The sequence below is a fragment of the Larus michahellis genome, chromosome 6 (assembly GCF_964199755.1).
Source record: "Larus michahellis chromosome 6, bLarMic1.1, whole genome shotgun sequence".
NCBI lineage: Eukaryota > Metazoa > Chordata > Aves > Charadriiformes > Laridae > Larus > Larus michahellis.
In genome coordinates this window covers 40244931-40262435 of record NC_133901.1, presented here as the reverse complement: position 1 = coordinate 40262435, position 17505 = coordinate 40244931, and the positions used below count along the sequence as shown (strand labels likewise).

At 42.1% G+C, this 17505-nt stretch overlaps 1 protein-coding gene across 1 annotated transcript in view; it reads right to left on the bottom strand.

The window, feature by feature from the left end:
• The window catches only part of ANK3 (ankyrin 3), a 381272-nt gene extending 369079 nt beyond the window's left edge, over positions 1-12193 (bottom strand). The window contains exon 1 of the mRNA XM_074592967.1: positions 12134-12193. Coding sequence (XP_074449068.1) covers positions 12134-12178 — 45 coding nt within the window. The 5' untranslated portion in view covers positions 12179-12193. The remainder of the gene's footprint in view (positions 1-12133) is intronic.
• Positions 12194-17505: the final 5312 nt, after the last annotated feature.

The following is a 17505-nucleotide window of genomic DNA, read 5'->3' as shown; positions in this document are numbered from 1 at the left end:
TAAATATAAGGCTATTTCTTAATGACCAGCTTTCTGTTCCAAATTGCAGTCACAGCCAAACACTTTTAGGTATACAGGGGGAACAGTAACACCTGGATCCCAAGAAGCAAAAATGAACAATGAAGCTTCCATGCAACCATGGAAGACAGCATCTGTATGGGACAGACCTTGTCAAAACCAGCAACTGAACACCCAGGACCTGACAGAAGTGCTAGAAGAGGACAGGCATACTCAGAAGTGGTGAAGGTTCTGCTGATGGACAAGAAAGACACAGATTAATTCATCTTCTACCCTGTCTTCTGCTGAATCTCTCATCTTCCAGAGGCCATGCTCCATGGACCCGCTAACACACGCCAGTATTCTGTGTTGAAACTCCTGCAAGGTGGCTACTAAAAATACAAGCCAGCAGGACAGAGATGAGCATCTGAAGTCAGAGTTTCAGGCACCAACACCATTATGGTAGAAGTGATTTGGCTGCTGAGACCTCCTACCAATATTACTACCCTAGTGAGCTGGCCACATATACTGATTGGTTATCTGCTCCACTGTTTCATGTCTCTGTGACACCACTTCTTTCTCAGTTATTATGATTCAAATCTCAAATATATACACTTTAAAATATATTTTATATATTAAAATTATGTATACATCAATCGCTTATTCTTCTGTGTATTTCAATTCTAGAACTCCAGCAGCTGTTCTACATTTCACCTCAATCTTCTCCAATTAATCTCAAAAAATAGACATGGATTTAAAAAATAAAAAGATCTGTCAGTCCTCTGTACTGCCATCACTATTTTCCCTGGTCATTATATGACCTAAATTAGTATTCCACAATAGGACCATATAGTCTTAAAGTCTGTTATTAAGAGGAGCTGCATCTCTTCCAACTCTGGTGACAGCCACTGCCATTCAGCTCCTGTGAGGAGTCAAACCCATCAGCAGTTCTGCAGGCACACAGGACAGAGCCAATTCCACTTCCTCAGCTGGACAGACTGACACAGTACGAAGAGTGGAGAAAGGCATAAATCAGTGAGCGACCGCAATGAGTATGGATGACAGTGACTAAAGGCTGTGATCCCATTAAATACAAATACGCAACTTTTTTTTATAGAAGGTTTGCTAAGAAATAACAGGATTGTATTTTTTGTTCCATCCAACAGAAGTGATCAGGTACAGCAGCAGTTGCACAACATTTTCTTTTCATCCTTTAGTTAGAGGCAATCACAGTAAAATTTATTACTATTTCTTAGCTGTTCTACTATTGTTATTTTAACAGTATTTGCTACATGAAACTCACTGTAACGTGAGGACACATTTCCAGGAAGGTCAAGCTTGTTCATACATTATACTTTAAAATATACAACATATTTCAATGCTTTCCAAGGTTCTTAAAGTTTGCAGTACTACTGAAGAGAAGGGTATATAATTTTAACTGACAAAAACCCCCAGCAAGGACTTTGAGTGACTAGTACAGCTGGATTTGCTATACTTATGTCAGCAACAACTGTCACAAATGAGAACAAAAGGGTTTTTACATGACAAAACATTCAAGTGGTTTACTTACACTAGTATTGAAGGTTTTTAGTGTCCTTCATACAGAAAGCTTAACATGCTTATTGTGCGAAACTGCCAAAATCATCTGCAGTGTGTGCAATTGGCACAAAAATAAGCAGATGATGAAATTACAGGTGTCCAAGACAATTACTTCTCCTTCCATGGAGCAATCTGAATGCTATTCCTTTTTGTTGCTTAAATGTCATAGTCCAGTTAAACATACCATGCAGCTGACTAAATAAAACCATCATACTTTAGACACTTGCATTACAATACAGTGGTTTTATGAACTGTAGTAAAAGCAGGGCATAAAAGAAACATTAACCACAAAATGCACAAGTTTTATGGAATTTGCCATTAATTTGAAGTATCTTTTTACACACTTATTCCTCTTAAGTAAAGACTAGCTCTAGTGGATACATAAAACAGGTTCTGTTTTTAAGCTTCTTTCTGCCAAATATCTAGCCTTTGCAATAACTATATTTGGTATACTCCACACACACACACCCCCAAGAGGGAATATATATGAGCTCAGTAAGGGTTAATGATCTTTGCACATTTGCTTTCCAAGCTATAGATCACTACTCAATATTATATTTTCTTTTGTTCCAGTTTGATCAAGGCAACATTGCTTGACAACACCACCATGTTCTTTAACAAGTTCTTTAGGAAGATGGACACATTAAAGAGAAAGAGACCGCAGAAGAGAGACATGCATTTCATCATGATGATTGGAACAAATGCAACATAAAATGAGAAGCCCGTAATCTCATCAGAGGCATGTTGTTACCTACTTGTATCACTGTAACAAGCAATTCTAAACTGCTTATAACGATCCAGTAGAATTCATTTGCAGAACAAAGGACACTTCACTTTGAAAGCAGTTTAAATTTAGCCAAAAAAATGTGGTTGTTTCTATCCTGTAAAACCAAAGTTGTCACAGTGAAACTACACTAGTATCAAAACAAATACAGCACAATCATTAAACCAGGGAGAAAGAGCCACATAGATAAGCAACAGTATTAAAGCTGCCAACCAGGGACAAGACAACTTTTAAAGGGCAATTACAGACAACACTACATAGAATTATGATTCTCTTGGAGAAAATTTGTTTCTTTAGCTGGATCATAGACTTCCTGATGAGTGCGTGAACATTAATAAAATACGAAAAATACTAGTATGCCAGCAATATTGGCATTCCAAATACTAAATCAATCACAATTCATAATAATAATCAAAAACTGGGAGCTGAGTTATTGTCTAGACAAGACACAGACTGAAAGAAATATTTGGAGGAGTGATTACAAGCAGCACAAAATTCCACTGTCCTCTCCCACAGGAGCCCAGAGGACTGATATCCACCCAGAGCTGCTGATGGTGATGGAGAGGGGCAGGAGGAATGTTAACAATCTTCCCCTTTTGACCCACATCAAGACTGAGATCACAAAGCAGCTTTGCAGGGATGGAGGCCATGAAAAGAAATACAGGCCACACGCAGGAAAGTATGCTGAACTGACACAGACTGATGCATGCGCATTCTTCCTTTTTCCTTTTTTTTTTTTCTAGGTGGGGGAAAACAGGATGACAGGGAACAACACAGACTTGTTTGATTTATGACTCAATTAGAACAGTAGACCATATATCTCATCTTTATATTGAAAGTATTGCTGGTTTTTCCACAAGACTTGATAAAATAGCTTAATTTAGGACTCACTGACCCTTCTATGGCTAGCCCCAGAGTTTTTCAACTACTAAACCAAATGCAGGTAAACACATCGCTATTTTTCATACCCTTCCAGGAAGACACCCTTTCCCTAGAACACAGGATTAGCTCCATGAGGATAACTGGAAAAGTATCTTACTCTTCAGACTTGTCACATTGTTTCTGAATGTATTTAGCTTGCTACCTCTGACACCTGACTTTTAAACAATGCAGTGCTTATTTGTGAAACATTACACAGAAATCAGAGGAAACTCTCTCAATGTATTTACATAACATCTTCTGCAGCAATGGAAACAGGTAACAAAGCACCTGCCCTCCTCCCCTACCGCTCCCTGACACAGTATCGTTAGAGTCCATCTCACCCTGACTACAGAAACAAAACACTTTTCAAAACTGTACTGTAAACTACATAACCAAAATGACTAAAGGCTGGAAAAAAGTTTAATCTGTATCAATATAAGGAAAAGCAATAACTTCAGGAACAAGAGCACCTTACTGAATTAAAGTTATTTCACAAAGTGGTGTCAGAGGGAAAGAAGAGAGTAAACAGGCAGGTTTTTTAGCAAAGGATTGCAAGGATCAAGCACAGTAGATTTGATACACCAAGAGAGGGAGGGGAAGAAAAAAAAAAAGGAAGAAAAAAACCACACAGAAAAGATAAAAGTTCTCCGCTGTGTTTGGGTATTGGGAGCTAAGGTTCTGGAATGAGGTGTTGAAGCTACAGGTCGAGTTCCCAACCGATACAAGCACTAAGTTTAAAGTAAAATTACTGAACAGAAAGTTCTGTTTTACCTCAAACCAGGACACCAAGCAAGCTCCGGGTTGAGCCTTGTGAGCTACATATGCTCCTGAATATAAAGGCTGAGAACCTGCACTGGTTGATGCTGTTCTACATGGCAAAATTTTTTAAGAGGCAGATGCCATTTAGGAGGTTCTTGCCTTTTCCTTATTCACTGTAACTTATTCCCACCAGAGGCTCCTATGCCAGAGGAAGGCTGATTCATGCATTTGCAAAGTCATGACCTGTGAAATGATTTGCCTCTCAGACACACATATATGTGCTCTGTCTGCAGTATTCTTTGAACAGGAACAAGCAGAATCGCAGCATAGGGAGGAAGAAAAAAGAAAATTGCCTCTACCATCAGCAATTCAAAATACTAAATCACACCTATAGATCGTTCACCTACAAAATGGGGTCATGTCTGTGGCACAACAAGTCATCACTTGTAAAAATGAATGTCACAGAAGGAACAACTCCACATCCTGAAACATGTTGGACTTGTTCCCATCTTTGTCAGGTTGCAGGTACGGAACCCTGAGAATTTGAGCTGAATTCCCCTAATGAAATAATGAAGGCTCATGAGGCTGGGGGGGGGGGGGGGGGGGGGGGGCGGGCGGCAGGGGGGAGCAATGGGAAGAGGCAGCTTCTTATTCAACAGTGAATGTGTTGAGGTAAAGTATGCTGTTACAGAGGCTGCGGTTAAATAGAAAGCAAGCTGCCTGCGCAACCTCAGTCAGAGCACAGAGCAGCTGCTCCACATTATACTAGAAAGGACACTGAAAGCAAGAACTTCGGACATGTTGGTGCAGATTAAAAAAAAAAACCACATAACAATAAGTTTAAAGTCATGTGGATATTTAACTTCTGCTAATTCAAAGCCCAATGAAACTTAAACACAATTGCTTAGTAGCTATTAAGCCTAAATCTTCAACTACTTTAAGAGTAAGCCTAGGTGCATGTAAAGTTCTCAGGTGAAGCGTTTTAAGAGGCTGTTAAGAGTATCTTCCATCTTTGGCTTCCTTTACCACACCCTTAAAGGCAACTTGCTCCACAATTCTGGGTGATGTACGTACCAGTTTATGTACCTCAGATATTACACAAAGGAGTCATATGAGTAGATATATGGGGCAATAAAATAATTACTGAGCTTTAAGCCTAATCTCTGAGAGACACTCATTTACACACATGGCCTAAGATTCCTACAAAAACAAGTGAAAACCAAAAGCACCACCAAAATAAAACACACCATGTAGCTTCTCTTTAAAAAAAAAAAAAGATATCTAAAACTCATACTAAGCCCCTCTCTTTTTTTGTTACATTTAAGCTTGTCGATAAAATGTTTTCCTTTACAGAAGAGCACTGAGGTCACTGGAGAGTAAACAATGAATAATTTTAATTTTTGAAAGAGTTAACAGATTTTTTTCATTCCTATAGTTTTTCCTTCAAAGACTGTTGTAAAGTCACTACTACTCTTTCTGGTTTTACCAAGTTAGTTAGCCTCTCCCTTAACACCCATCACATGATTATTACTGTATGTCACTACTGTTGCTTTTTAATATTATAGAATACTTCTACCTGTAATTGGATGACTCTTCTTTAGAAGTCTTTTTTGTTTCCCTGAATGCAGCATTGTTAGAATAGAGGGCAAGCTGACTCACCTTTTATGTGAAGTTTTCAGTGTTTTATTATGCCCCAAAGATATAATGTAAGAGCATACTGGGGTCACTTGGCCTTGTATACATCCCCCTCCCCTTTCACAAGACTCATTCTTTAACTCCCCACCCAACTGCCTCACCAAGCAACACATCAACCCCCAAAATTACTTCATAAAAGGGTCAGAAGCAGTCTGCTTCTTGGGATTCCTCCACAGCACTAACAGGAAGCTCCAAAATAAGGGGAAAGAAATGAAGAAACAAGGAAGATTCTAATCAGTCAAATTAACTGTGCTCAATAAGCAACACCTGAAGTTCAGCTGTTACCATCAAGTACCCATGAGCCTTGCTTTCCCATTACAAGAGATTGGGTTTTGTGCTTTTAAATATCTATTGTGGATTCACAAACAGACCAGACTCATTTCAGCAAGAAAAGGCAAGGCTAAAACTAATTATCAATTTTTCAGCTTTGTTAGATCTATTCTCTGGTGTGACTGCGAGTTCTTTGCACAGTAATTTCAGGATGAATTTTCTTTGAACCAGTCCTAAAGCTAAACAGGTGTTTTGAGGAAACAACCTGCACAGAAACTGCTTTGTTGCCTGAGGCTGCACCAGACTATTAAAGTGACAGAAATGAGTCTGAGATTACAGGGTGGAAAAGAGAAATTAAATAAAATCTGCCCTCCAAAAAAGGGAGGACAAGAAACAGAAAAGCAGGCAACCTTTCAAGAGCAAGAGACATGCAACAAAAATCTGCAGAATAGTAAACTGAGGTTAAAAAACAAGTGAGAGTCATTTGTATATAATGCTCCTATGAAAATGGAGGTTTCTCATCACAGAGGACTTCAGACTTCTAACTTTAAAATTCAGAAAAAAAATAGAGACATCTGCCTGAACATCTTCCTAATGCTAAGTAATTCCTCACCAACTGCATAATCAGCATCCTCAATACAGGAACAGGCAGAAGTTCTGACTCCATAAAGAATAAAAGCAGAAGAACTTGTGTTGATTATTAGGCCAGGGCGTGGCCATTCATAACCTTTCCAATTTCTTCTTTTTCCATAGATCAAACTAATTGTCATGGAAGCTGGAGAATCCATATTCCTTTCTCATGTTTAAAATATAGTACTAGTAACAGTAGTGTGCAAAGATCATACAACTAACTTACATCTGTTCTACGCAAGTTATCTGAAAATGACCTCTACTAGGATTACTTTAAAAATACTTTCCAAAATAGATGCTATATCACAGAGTTTTTAAAGCCTAAAATCAAGTTTTTGTGAAGACTCTCAGTAAGAAACAAGCTCTCATTTGACATAGCGTATGCTATCAACCACTCTGTCATTGCAGAATGTTACTTTAGTTTCTCCTACTAAAAGGAGCTGTCATCACAACCTGTTTAAAATAATACAGGAGATCAGCGCAGAAGCTTAGCCAGCTCTTGCTTTAGCAACTAGCACACAGGGCGCATGGGAAGGTTTCAACCCATGAACGCTCCCAACTACAGCTATGCAGAATTCCTTTCATTAGCTCATAACATTTTTTAAGTCATTATCAGATAGAATTGATAACACATACTGATAAAGTCTTGATGCATACATCAAATATTATATGGAAACTTTGAACAATTTCTGCCTTGAAGGGCACCAACCAAAGCATGCTCTTGGAGAATAACTTTCTGTATTTCAAAAAGAGCTTGAAGGAAATATGGTACCTTCTTCTACAAGTCACTAGGAACAGAAGTTTTAAATTTATTTAATAGAAGAAGCTACAATATAATTAAGTGCAGCTAACACTACATGCGTTTTTGTGGGATGTCACAGGGGAGCACAAAAGGAAGAGAAGCCCTTTCTCCAAGACACTACTAAAACTGGGCAAGATTGTAAGAGTGCACAATCATCACCTGAACAACGAGGCAACACGAGCAGAGCAAGGCTCCTCAGAATTTCACCATCACACTAGTCAAGAATTTAATAAAAAAAAATTTTCTGTTACCTTCATCCTCCTCGCCCATTATTCTCAACCTGTAACATATCCTCTCTGCACAGTCATACTGCATCCCAATGGCAAGGACAGCAGAAGGCCTACAGGAGAGATGGGGAGGGACCCTTTATCAGGGAGTGTAGTGATAGGACAAGGGGTAATGGTTTTAAACTGAAAGAGGGGAGATTTAGATTGGATATTAGGAAGAAATTCTTTACTGTGAGGGTGGTGAGACACTGGAACAGGTTGCCCAGAGAAGCTGTGGATGCCCCATCCCTGGAAGTGTTCGAGGCCAGGCTGGATGGGGCTTTGAGCAGCCTGGTCTAGTGGGAGGTGTCCCTGCCCATGGCAGGGGGGTTGGAACCTGATGATCTTTAAGGTCCCTTCTAACCTGAACCATTCTATGATTCTACGATACAGTGCAAGCAATTATTATTTTCTATGTATTTTACATGAATGCCAACGTAATTCAACAGTTGAGAACAAGTGCTACTAGCACCAACCATCAGGCAGTACATACAAGTTATCAAAAGAATAGCAAAGTTTTGGCATTTCTTAAACACTGCAGATGAGTAACAGTTTGGAGCTCCTTCTTTTGCCTCTCCTTCCTAGATTAAAAAAGAAGCAGTTTTTTCTTTCCAATTTTTGCCCAGTTTCTTAGGGAAGAAAGGTATGTAATCCAAACTAATATTCTCACATAAAAGAAAAAATATTTAAGACTATTTTGAAGGACTTGTTTTGAAAAATTCAGTGTTCAGAATTCTCACGTCCCTCATTCAACATGTCAGCATCATAAATACCTATTTAACATTATGCATTTCAGAATTCAAGCATAAACCCCACAGAAATATTTTATATTACCCTCATGCCCCAAGTTCTATGCCACTCTTCTTTTCTCTGGAAAAAGGAAAGAAGCTCCATGAGCCATTTTAAATAAAAACAACTTGGGCCAAGTCATTGTCAAACTCCCTCAAAGAGCTAATGAAACTTTGCCTGATTAAAGATTGCAAAACCACGCTTTTCTCAGAACTAATGCAACATGCCAGGTCCTATTTTGTCATTCCAAGAGCCACGCCAACAGGAGTACAAGTACCACTGTCAACAGCTTATCACAAAACATAACATATATGGGAAACAGTCACACTTCAGACAACAGAGCCGCAAAAATCACTTTTAATGGGTAATCAACCACTGGATTAGTACGTCAACAGTTTTTACATGGTGTCAAGAGCTCTGCATTTTGAGAAACAGGGTATGTAAGAACAGGATTCCAAGAACTTTGGAGCAGAGAAAAAGAGTAAAGTTAAACTGGTAAAAATGTAGGATAAAACTAAAAGACAGCAGTGGCAGGAAGTTATCTATATTAAACATTTTTCTAGAATTGAAACACGGGTAGTCTGATCTGTATACTGCACAGACAGGGGGTTTGGGGGCATGTGGGGTTTTTTTTTTTTTTAACTGCAGAACTACCATTTTTCCCAAAGTTTTCAATGATTGAAAAAAATTTATGTTTATTATTGTTGTTTTTCAGAGCAGCTACGATTGGACTTGCAGTCTTGCAGATCACACATGAAAGCTTGTTCTGTGAAATAAATTTTCTACTGAGACAGTAAATTGTTTTTGTTATGTGAGAATAACATGGCTTTCACATTTGAACAGTTTGGGTTTTTTCTTCCCCTGCACGACAATACGACTGTCTCCTCTCTTTTCCCACCAACACCCCAGTTTTAAATGGCAAAGAAAGTATAAAAGTTTCTCATTTCTAATACCTAAAGTCAGATCTCCTACAAACCATAGGCAAACCCCAAGCTTTCAGTACTGTAAATTGACCAGATATAAAACCTACAGAACAAAACGCAGCACAGTTAGTGACCTACAAGCATAATTAACTCTAGGTGTCAACTTCTAGTACTACTCATAGTGTTGAGGCTCAGACCGTCATAGCGAAAGAACTAAAACAAGAAATTGCATTCTGCTCTTCCGGTTGCTTTTTAAAAATCCAAACTTCTGAACAAAACATTTTAGAATACATTGAAATGAAATAGAGAGCAAACAGAGCCATCCTATTAATTAACAGTAAAGTAGTACAGTAATACAAAAATTTATTTTCTTTCCTATGCCATTACAACAATTTTGACTCCCTCTGCAAAGCTTCGAAGTTATCCTCAGAAAAACTGGAAATAGAATTTACAAAAAAAGAAAAATATTTATCCATATGTAATTATTCACATGAACTTCCAAATCACTGCATTATATAGAGATATACCTTATTATCTTAATAAAAGAAGAGAAGCACATGGCAAATAAATTAGTATCCAAAAAAGATGGGAGAGGTGATAATTTTCTCAGAAACAAAAATCCCCAACCTTAGCCTCTGGCAAGTGCCAACAGAGCAATGGCATGTGATAGTACAATATCATTTTGTAACAGAAATCAAGCAATGAACATTAGCAAGTTCCCACGGAAAGTCTCTAGGACATCAGAGCAAGATTTATGATAGCAGAAAAGATTCTTGTAAGAAACTCACTAAACACACCAACAGTTCCAAAGCATGCATGCCCGCATTTCCAACACTGGGCGTTAACAGTGTCTCAAGATCTGAACATCTTACACACCCACCACCCTTTGGGGGAAAAAAAACAAACTACCACACAAAAAAGACACCCTAAAAGTTTAGATCCTGACCTAATAGTCTTCTCAAACCAACAGGAGATCTGCTGCCCTTGATGGTCTGAAAGATCAGAGTCCAGAGGACAAAGTTGAGTCTCCTCAACAGTCCTGAAGCTATTCGAAGACCAAGATCTAACATATGCATTTTGGAGACTGAGAACAGTCACCTTCTTTAAGGACTCAGTGCTTCAATGCTTTCAACGTAGCCTAGGTTTCAAACCTTTCAGAATACATTTGGAAGCTGCTCACTTTGTGAGCATACAGAAGGTCCTGTTTTCTCCATTTATCCTTGACCCAACTGTTGAAAGAGAGGAAGCAAAAACACCTGGAGTACCACCACCACAGTTTGTGGCATCTTCACATCCTGGGAGCTCTCCTTCAAACACAGCTCTCACAAAAAGCAGTAGCAATGGGCAGGGCAAACCGATGGCCCTTGCTGAGCCAGAACTTAGAGGACCTGACTGCCGCAAGCAGAGCTTTACTTCTAGTTGATCAGTCCTCTTGCAGCATTAATTTACATTCCATTTTAAAGCACAAACACTGGACAGATTTGAGGGAGAAACATGAGAAACCATAGGACTCTACAAAGAAAGAGATAACCGGACAGGGAAGATGAGATATTAAGTGTTTCAAGTAGTAGCAAAAGTGGCGTTAAAAGCAGGGAGATTTAATGATTCAAAAGATACCAACTTCATAAAAAAAATAAAAAGGGACAAAGGATAAAGCTTATTCACCCTTGATTAATTATAGCTTTACTCTTACAGTTTTTGGTTTTAGTTTCAGGAGTTCTGGGCACATAGCCCAAAAAAAAAAAGTAATTCACATTTATCATACTTTCACAATCCCTTAAAACTTACTTCTACTGGGAGAAGTGTCATTTTGCTGGTCAGGCATTGTGTAATAGACCAAAATGTGCTCTTTTTGGGCCCTGAGAACAGAGTCTTCACAGTAAAAACTGATTATGCCATTTGTGTTCAGCTGGAAGAACGTCGGGCCAGTCCGGTCACTCGTGACACAAGGCAGCATTTCTTAGAGCAATAAACAGAACACGACCACACTGACTGTGCCTAAGGGACACACAGGGTTGTGGCAAAGCTCCTTCACCCGACCCTGTGGCCTGGGTCTAACCACCGTGGAGAAAAAACAGCTCCTCTGGCCACCTGTGCTGTTACCTGCACCTTGTACCGAAGCTTTCCACAGCACCTTCTCTTTACCTGCTGGCCGCCGAAGACGGCTTGCCATGGACGTCCCTTCGATGGCCAACAAGTGACAAGCCACACCACCACCTTCTGCAGCAGTGACCCGCTGGCCTGGCCAGGTAACAGGCGAGGATGGAGATGACTCCAGCCCTTGCCCCGAGAGGGTTTGGAGCCTCCATCCCTCGAGCAACACCCGCTGCCGCACCACCCAGATGTGAACAACCAGCCAAGCCCACAGGGGACACCGACCCCGCGCCGCGGAGCGCTTTATTCCTCAGAGCCCGAGGGTTAACTCGCGCTGGCGTGTTACAAACCCCTTATTTTCGCCGGTTTTCACCCCGGCAGAGCAGCCCGACCCTCCCGCCGCTGACAGGCGGCGACCGTTAACGGCCGCGGCCGCGCGCGTCCCCCGACCCAACCGCCGTCGGTGCGGCCGCTCTGCCCCCGGAGCGGCGAGGACGAGGAAGAGGAGGAGGAGGAAGAAGAGAGGGAGGAAAAAAGGACGAAACGCAGCAGGAGCCGCCGGTGCCGGCGCCCCACCCGACGGCAGCGGGGGCTGCGCACTCACCTGATCTCGGCCGCCCCGTCCCGCGGGACGGGAGGAGGAGGCCATGTTGCAGCACTCTCTCCTCACCTCGCCCGGCGCCGGGGCAGAGCCGTCCCGGGCTCGCCCCCACCGGCGGGCGGGCCTGCCCCTCGCCGCCGCCCCCTCAGGTGGAGCCGGGCCCCGCCGGTGCCTCTCCACCCGCGGCAGGCGGGGAAGGAGGGAGAGGAGGGCGCTGGGTTCCCGGCCGCCCGCTCCGGGGGCCGCCGCCGTCCCGTCCCGCCCCGTCGCTGGGCAGCGGGGCGCGGCCTGGAGACGGCGGCCCCCGACGGCCGGAGGCTGCCCGCCCTCATCCAGGTGCCTGGCGGCGGCGGGGGGAGCGCCCCGAGGTGTCCCCGGGAGGAACACCGGGAGGGCGGCTGTTACCGGAGGGATTTGAAGGGCCGAGGAGGGGGGCACCTGCAGCGCCGGTCACCGGGGAACGTCGGCTCCCGAGGGCTGCCGGCCGGTCGCTGATGCTTTCTGCCTGCGGATGGCTCCGGAGGATGCGGGTTTGGGGAGCCCGGCTGAAGTCTGTTACACAGAATTAACACACCAGCTGAATCCTCTAACTTTTAACCACAGTCGAAGAGTAGCCGCTGGCTTTCCATAATGAGCGTACACTGCAGGTGTGGTATATTTACTATAACGCAAATTCAAAGTCGCTCCCATGTGGAAAGCAACAGGAGAACAAATACCTCACGCACAGAGTGCAACTGGGAGCTGCTGGCACGGATGATGGTTAGCAGACATTCATAACGGGCTGGGGCCGGGGTGAGGCAGTCTGGGGGGGTTTGCCCCCAATCCAAGGCTGTACAAACCTCACACATGTGCTGCTGCAGTAATTAAACCAGCAGTTCTGCTTGCACTGTTTCTATTTACCCTCTTAAAATGTGTGATAAAATAGTGTCATTGATCTTATTAAACCGTGTTTTATCACAGGACTTGAAATTGTGAGAGCACTGTAAAAGCAATTAAGATTATTTTCATTTTGACTGAAATGACTTCACCCCATCCCCTTCTTTTCCTCCCCTCTCAAAAGCGTGGTCTGGTGCACCAACCTATTTTTCTGTTTTCATTAGAACTTGATTTACCAATTAGCAGCGGTTAAACACAACAAATGCTATCAAGCACTAATTCATCTAGAAATATTGCTGATAACAGCTTAAACCAGTTACTTTTTTACCACCATAGTGGTAAAGTGCTGTAGGTAAAGGGTCTTAGTGCTGTAGGTGCACTTTACAAAGTGAATACCCAGCTGTATAAACTGACTATAGGTGTTTATACATATTTGCGATACTGTGTAACTAATTGCTTGTCGCCCTCTCTATAAAGTGTATACTTTTTTTCTTTGTATATAGAAGCAAATAAAAATATTTAACTAAAGACCTTGGCTGTGTCTCATACGAAGAATTTAATCCCCCCGAATGTCTTTATCCCTCTTATTTTGGATGTGACTCACTTCCTCAGCCCACTCAGCGCACCAGGAGATGAAGAAAATGGGAAAAAACAGGGTCACAACCTCCACGCTGGCTAAAAGAAAGCGTGAAGGAAGGCTGGTCATGTTTACCGATGGCAGTGGCAATTAGCAGCTCTGTGGCTGGGCAAGTGCTATTTTTGTACAACTCACCTACCGCATCATCACTCCATACCACCTTCCATCACTCTATGGGAAGGAAAATGATAAAACTTAGAGGGAATTTGCAGATTGTAAAATAAAAATAACACCTTAGGACAAAAAAGAAAAAAATCATCTTTACTCGAAGCAAGAAGCATTTTGTAATTCTATTCACTCAACTGATAGGAGGAAGAATTTTAAAACAAATCAAAGTGTGATGTGTACGTGTAAATCCAGGGTCCGTTACCCCAGGTTTCTTACCTCACTTGTCTTATCCACACTCCCACCTGGAAGAGTATACCTTCTTTTTTTGGCAGCTGGAATGATACCCGGAGGGAAGAAAAAGTTCACCTCCTTCACTTCAGGAGAGGTTTCAGGTCAGGCTTCCCTGACGGAGGTTTGGAATTTAAATGTGCTATTGCGGTGCGCTTGATCTGATAGAGCACAGTAGCAGGTGGCTGTCATAAGATGAAAAAAGGATAAATAGATAAAGAGCACAGAGGAAACCTGAGGTAACTGGAAAAAAAGAGTATTATTTGTTGAAATGAAACAGCTATACCAGCAAACAAATTTTCAGCTAGTGTAATTGTCTCCACCTGAGGAAGGTTGTTGATAGAGTTATATTGCTATGACTGTACTGACAGGGCCTTAAATTTGGACAACTCCTAAGGGAATGGGGCTTCAGATTGCCTTGTTCGGCTGGAGGTTGCTGCTAACCAGCCCTCTGCATTTACCTCGAAACCAGCCTCTTCCCACCATGGGGGACTGCTCGTCCGCATCAGGGCTGGGAGCTGAACTCCAAATGTTAGCCTGAATGCACCTCTCCCACTCTCATACATCCAAACAGCAATTACAAAGCAGTTTATTGGGATTTGCCATTTTAATTCCTGGCTTGTAAGCCATCTGAAATACAAAATCGAAAATCAGGAAGCAGCCCCCTTTTCCTAAGGTTGGTTTTACAGGGGGCAGGAGTGAAAGTTTTGCCCAACTGAAGTTAGTGGGAGTTTTGCCAATGATTTCAGCGGAGCCTGGATTTTTGCCCAGATGCTCTAGAGAAACAAAAGGCGCTTTTTTTTTTTTATTATTTTTTCTAATAAATGTTGAAAGAGGCCCATCAATGTTTGTATTTAACTGCTGCTGAGTACAGTGAACGCAATCTGTTGTAGATACCCTCATTGGTATTCACAAACCAGTTGACCTTTTTTATCACATCATTATGTAAAAGACAGAATACACTTTCTCTCTTCCTCACAGTGATGTTATTGCTGAGGAGAATATGATTGATACACGAAAGACAAGACGATATTGACTCTTGCAGCTGCCCTCTGCTCAGCATAGAAGGAGTTGTTCAGAGTATTGCATTGGGTTCTTAGCCGTGAATACAACTGTAATTCTATAATCCAAGCTTGGCATTGTAGGTCTGATCCTATATGCCTTGTACAAACAGCGCTGCAGTTCAAGGAAGTGGAAGTTTTAGACGCCAAAGAGGTTTTAATATACGTGGCCTTTGCCTGTTTATGTAAGAAAAATGGTGGTTAATGTTGTATTGTAAGGGTAGATCTAGATTCCTTTGTTGTTTGCCTTTGAGTTCTCCCTCGGTTTTGCACTTGGATCTACGTTTTTCTGTAAAGGAGAGCAGCAGTCCTAGGGATTCCCACACCTGCACCTCTCTCTCCATCAGCAGGCTCACGGCTCCTATTCCTACCAGCAGAACAGGGAATCCCCTCAAACACCACAGAAAATACAAATGCAGTTGTATCGCTTGTCTCAAGCAGTATCATTAGCTTCTGCCACGTCTAAACCAACGATCAGCCCGAGATAAGCACTATCCAGTCAGAAAGGAGACATGATTTATATCCTAAGGATATGCAGACAACAGTGAGAGGGAGGGAAACACTGGGTAAGCAGAAATGTCAGACTGATATTTGGCAAATTAATGCCAAGAGAGGTCTATACTTATATGTGCTCTGCCTTACAAGCAAGCTAGCTAGAGCTTACTGTTTTAGAGAGGGTCAGAGAAAGTGAGCGTGGAGGGTGTGGGTGTCTTGGGTTGAGCGACACAGGACTAATTTCTCTTCTAATGCTGGGGAAAACTCCCCTTTTGGAAGACTCTAGTGTCTGAATTTGTGAAAATATTCACTTTAAGCCAGCTAGGCTACGCGGGATTCAAGGTCTCAGTGTTTTCAAGCCTTGCCAGGTGCAGGGCTGAGAAGGAGCGAGGCCCGGGCATTTGACCCAGGCTGGCCAACAGGATTATTTCATACCATGAACATCACATTCTATATAAATTAAAAAGTTTGTTGTGTAGTTTCTTTCTCCCTTGATGGTGGCAGTCCAGAGAAACTCCTTGCCCCGGTGCCGGACCCCTGAGCCCTTCCCTTCCACCCGAAGCCGTTGCGTTCGCAGAGTCCGACGTTTACGGTCCACTGCTGGGAGTGCACAGCTTCCTGATGATAGAATTGGCTGACTATAATTCTGGTATATCTTACATTAGTATTGGGATTAATACTGATTCTTTAGTATTATTGCTAATTATTTAGTCTTATGCTATGAAATCTATTTATATTTCAAACTTCGTGCTTCCTTGCTTTCCCCAGTTCCCCTTTCCGGATGGGGAGGGGTCATTGGGTGATAGAATAATTGTCTAAATGACAATAAATTGTTATGGGTTTTCTGAAACTATAACAGTGAGCATGGAGAACCTTTGTCGGTGTATGCGGAGTCATGTCATGCACAACTATGCTGTGAAGTGACAGGGACAAGCTGAAATTGGTGTAAGCTGCTTTTGGTGAATACCCACCGTCATGGCCACTGAGCACTCTTCGCACACACTAAGGGCAGAGCAACCTCCGCTGTTCTTGAAGGAAACCACTGCACGCAACGGCATTCCCTCTTCCTGTAAGGTGTTGGTACACAGTTGCTAGTCCACTGAACACGGAGACCGCAGTAAAATAATTTCCCTGAGCCGCTTACCTGTAATTAAGCCAGCACAATTTGTGCTCTGAGGCAGATGCGAAGGCAGGGGCAATGAGTGCAACAGCAATCGGACGGATCTCAAAGCCACCCACCTCCTAGTTTTTTTCTAAATGTATCAGAAAAAGGCTAAACTTGTCATCTCAGGCAGCAGTGGAGGGGACCACTGCTACCTGCAGGTCGCGGCGTTGTATGCCGCTGGCTCGTGGAGCAGTCTCCTGGCGTGCGAAACAGAAGTAAGGCTACCGGCCTCCTGTGGAAGAGAGAGATGTTCTCCTACGACCAGCTTTTCTTCTGGTGCCTCCTGGTCTTCACCACTCAAAACTTATGAGACAATGGGATATATGGAAAAAGAAGTATTCTCAAAGCATTTGAAAATTCAGCGAGCACTCTGAGAACAAACAGTTAGTGTCCAAAAGAAATTACTATATTAGCACAACTAAGAAATATTTCTATATATTTAAACTAAAGCTGGTTAAAACTGGGAAAAAAAGAAAATGTTGCTTTCAAGAAAATTCAGAACAGTGTATTCAGTACTTTCAGACACTGCATGTTTTATATATAAATATAATATGTGTATATTTTAATATAACTTATATTAGTTTTTAATACTAAATGTTCATGATACTGCTACCCTCCCTCCCCCAAGTTAACTAAGGTTACCATACATCTGGGATTTCCCAGACATGTTTTCTTTTTATCTGAAGGAAAAGGTGGACTTTGGCCGCCTTCCTCAGGTCTCTGGAGAAGGATTAGTCCGGCAGAG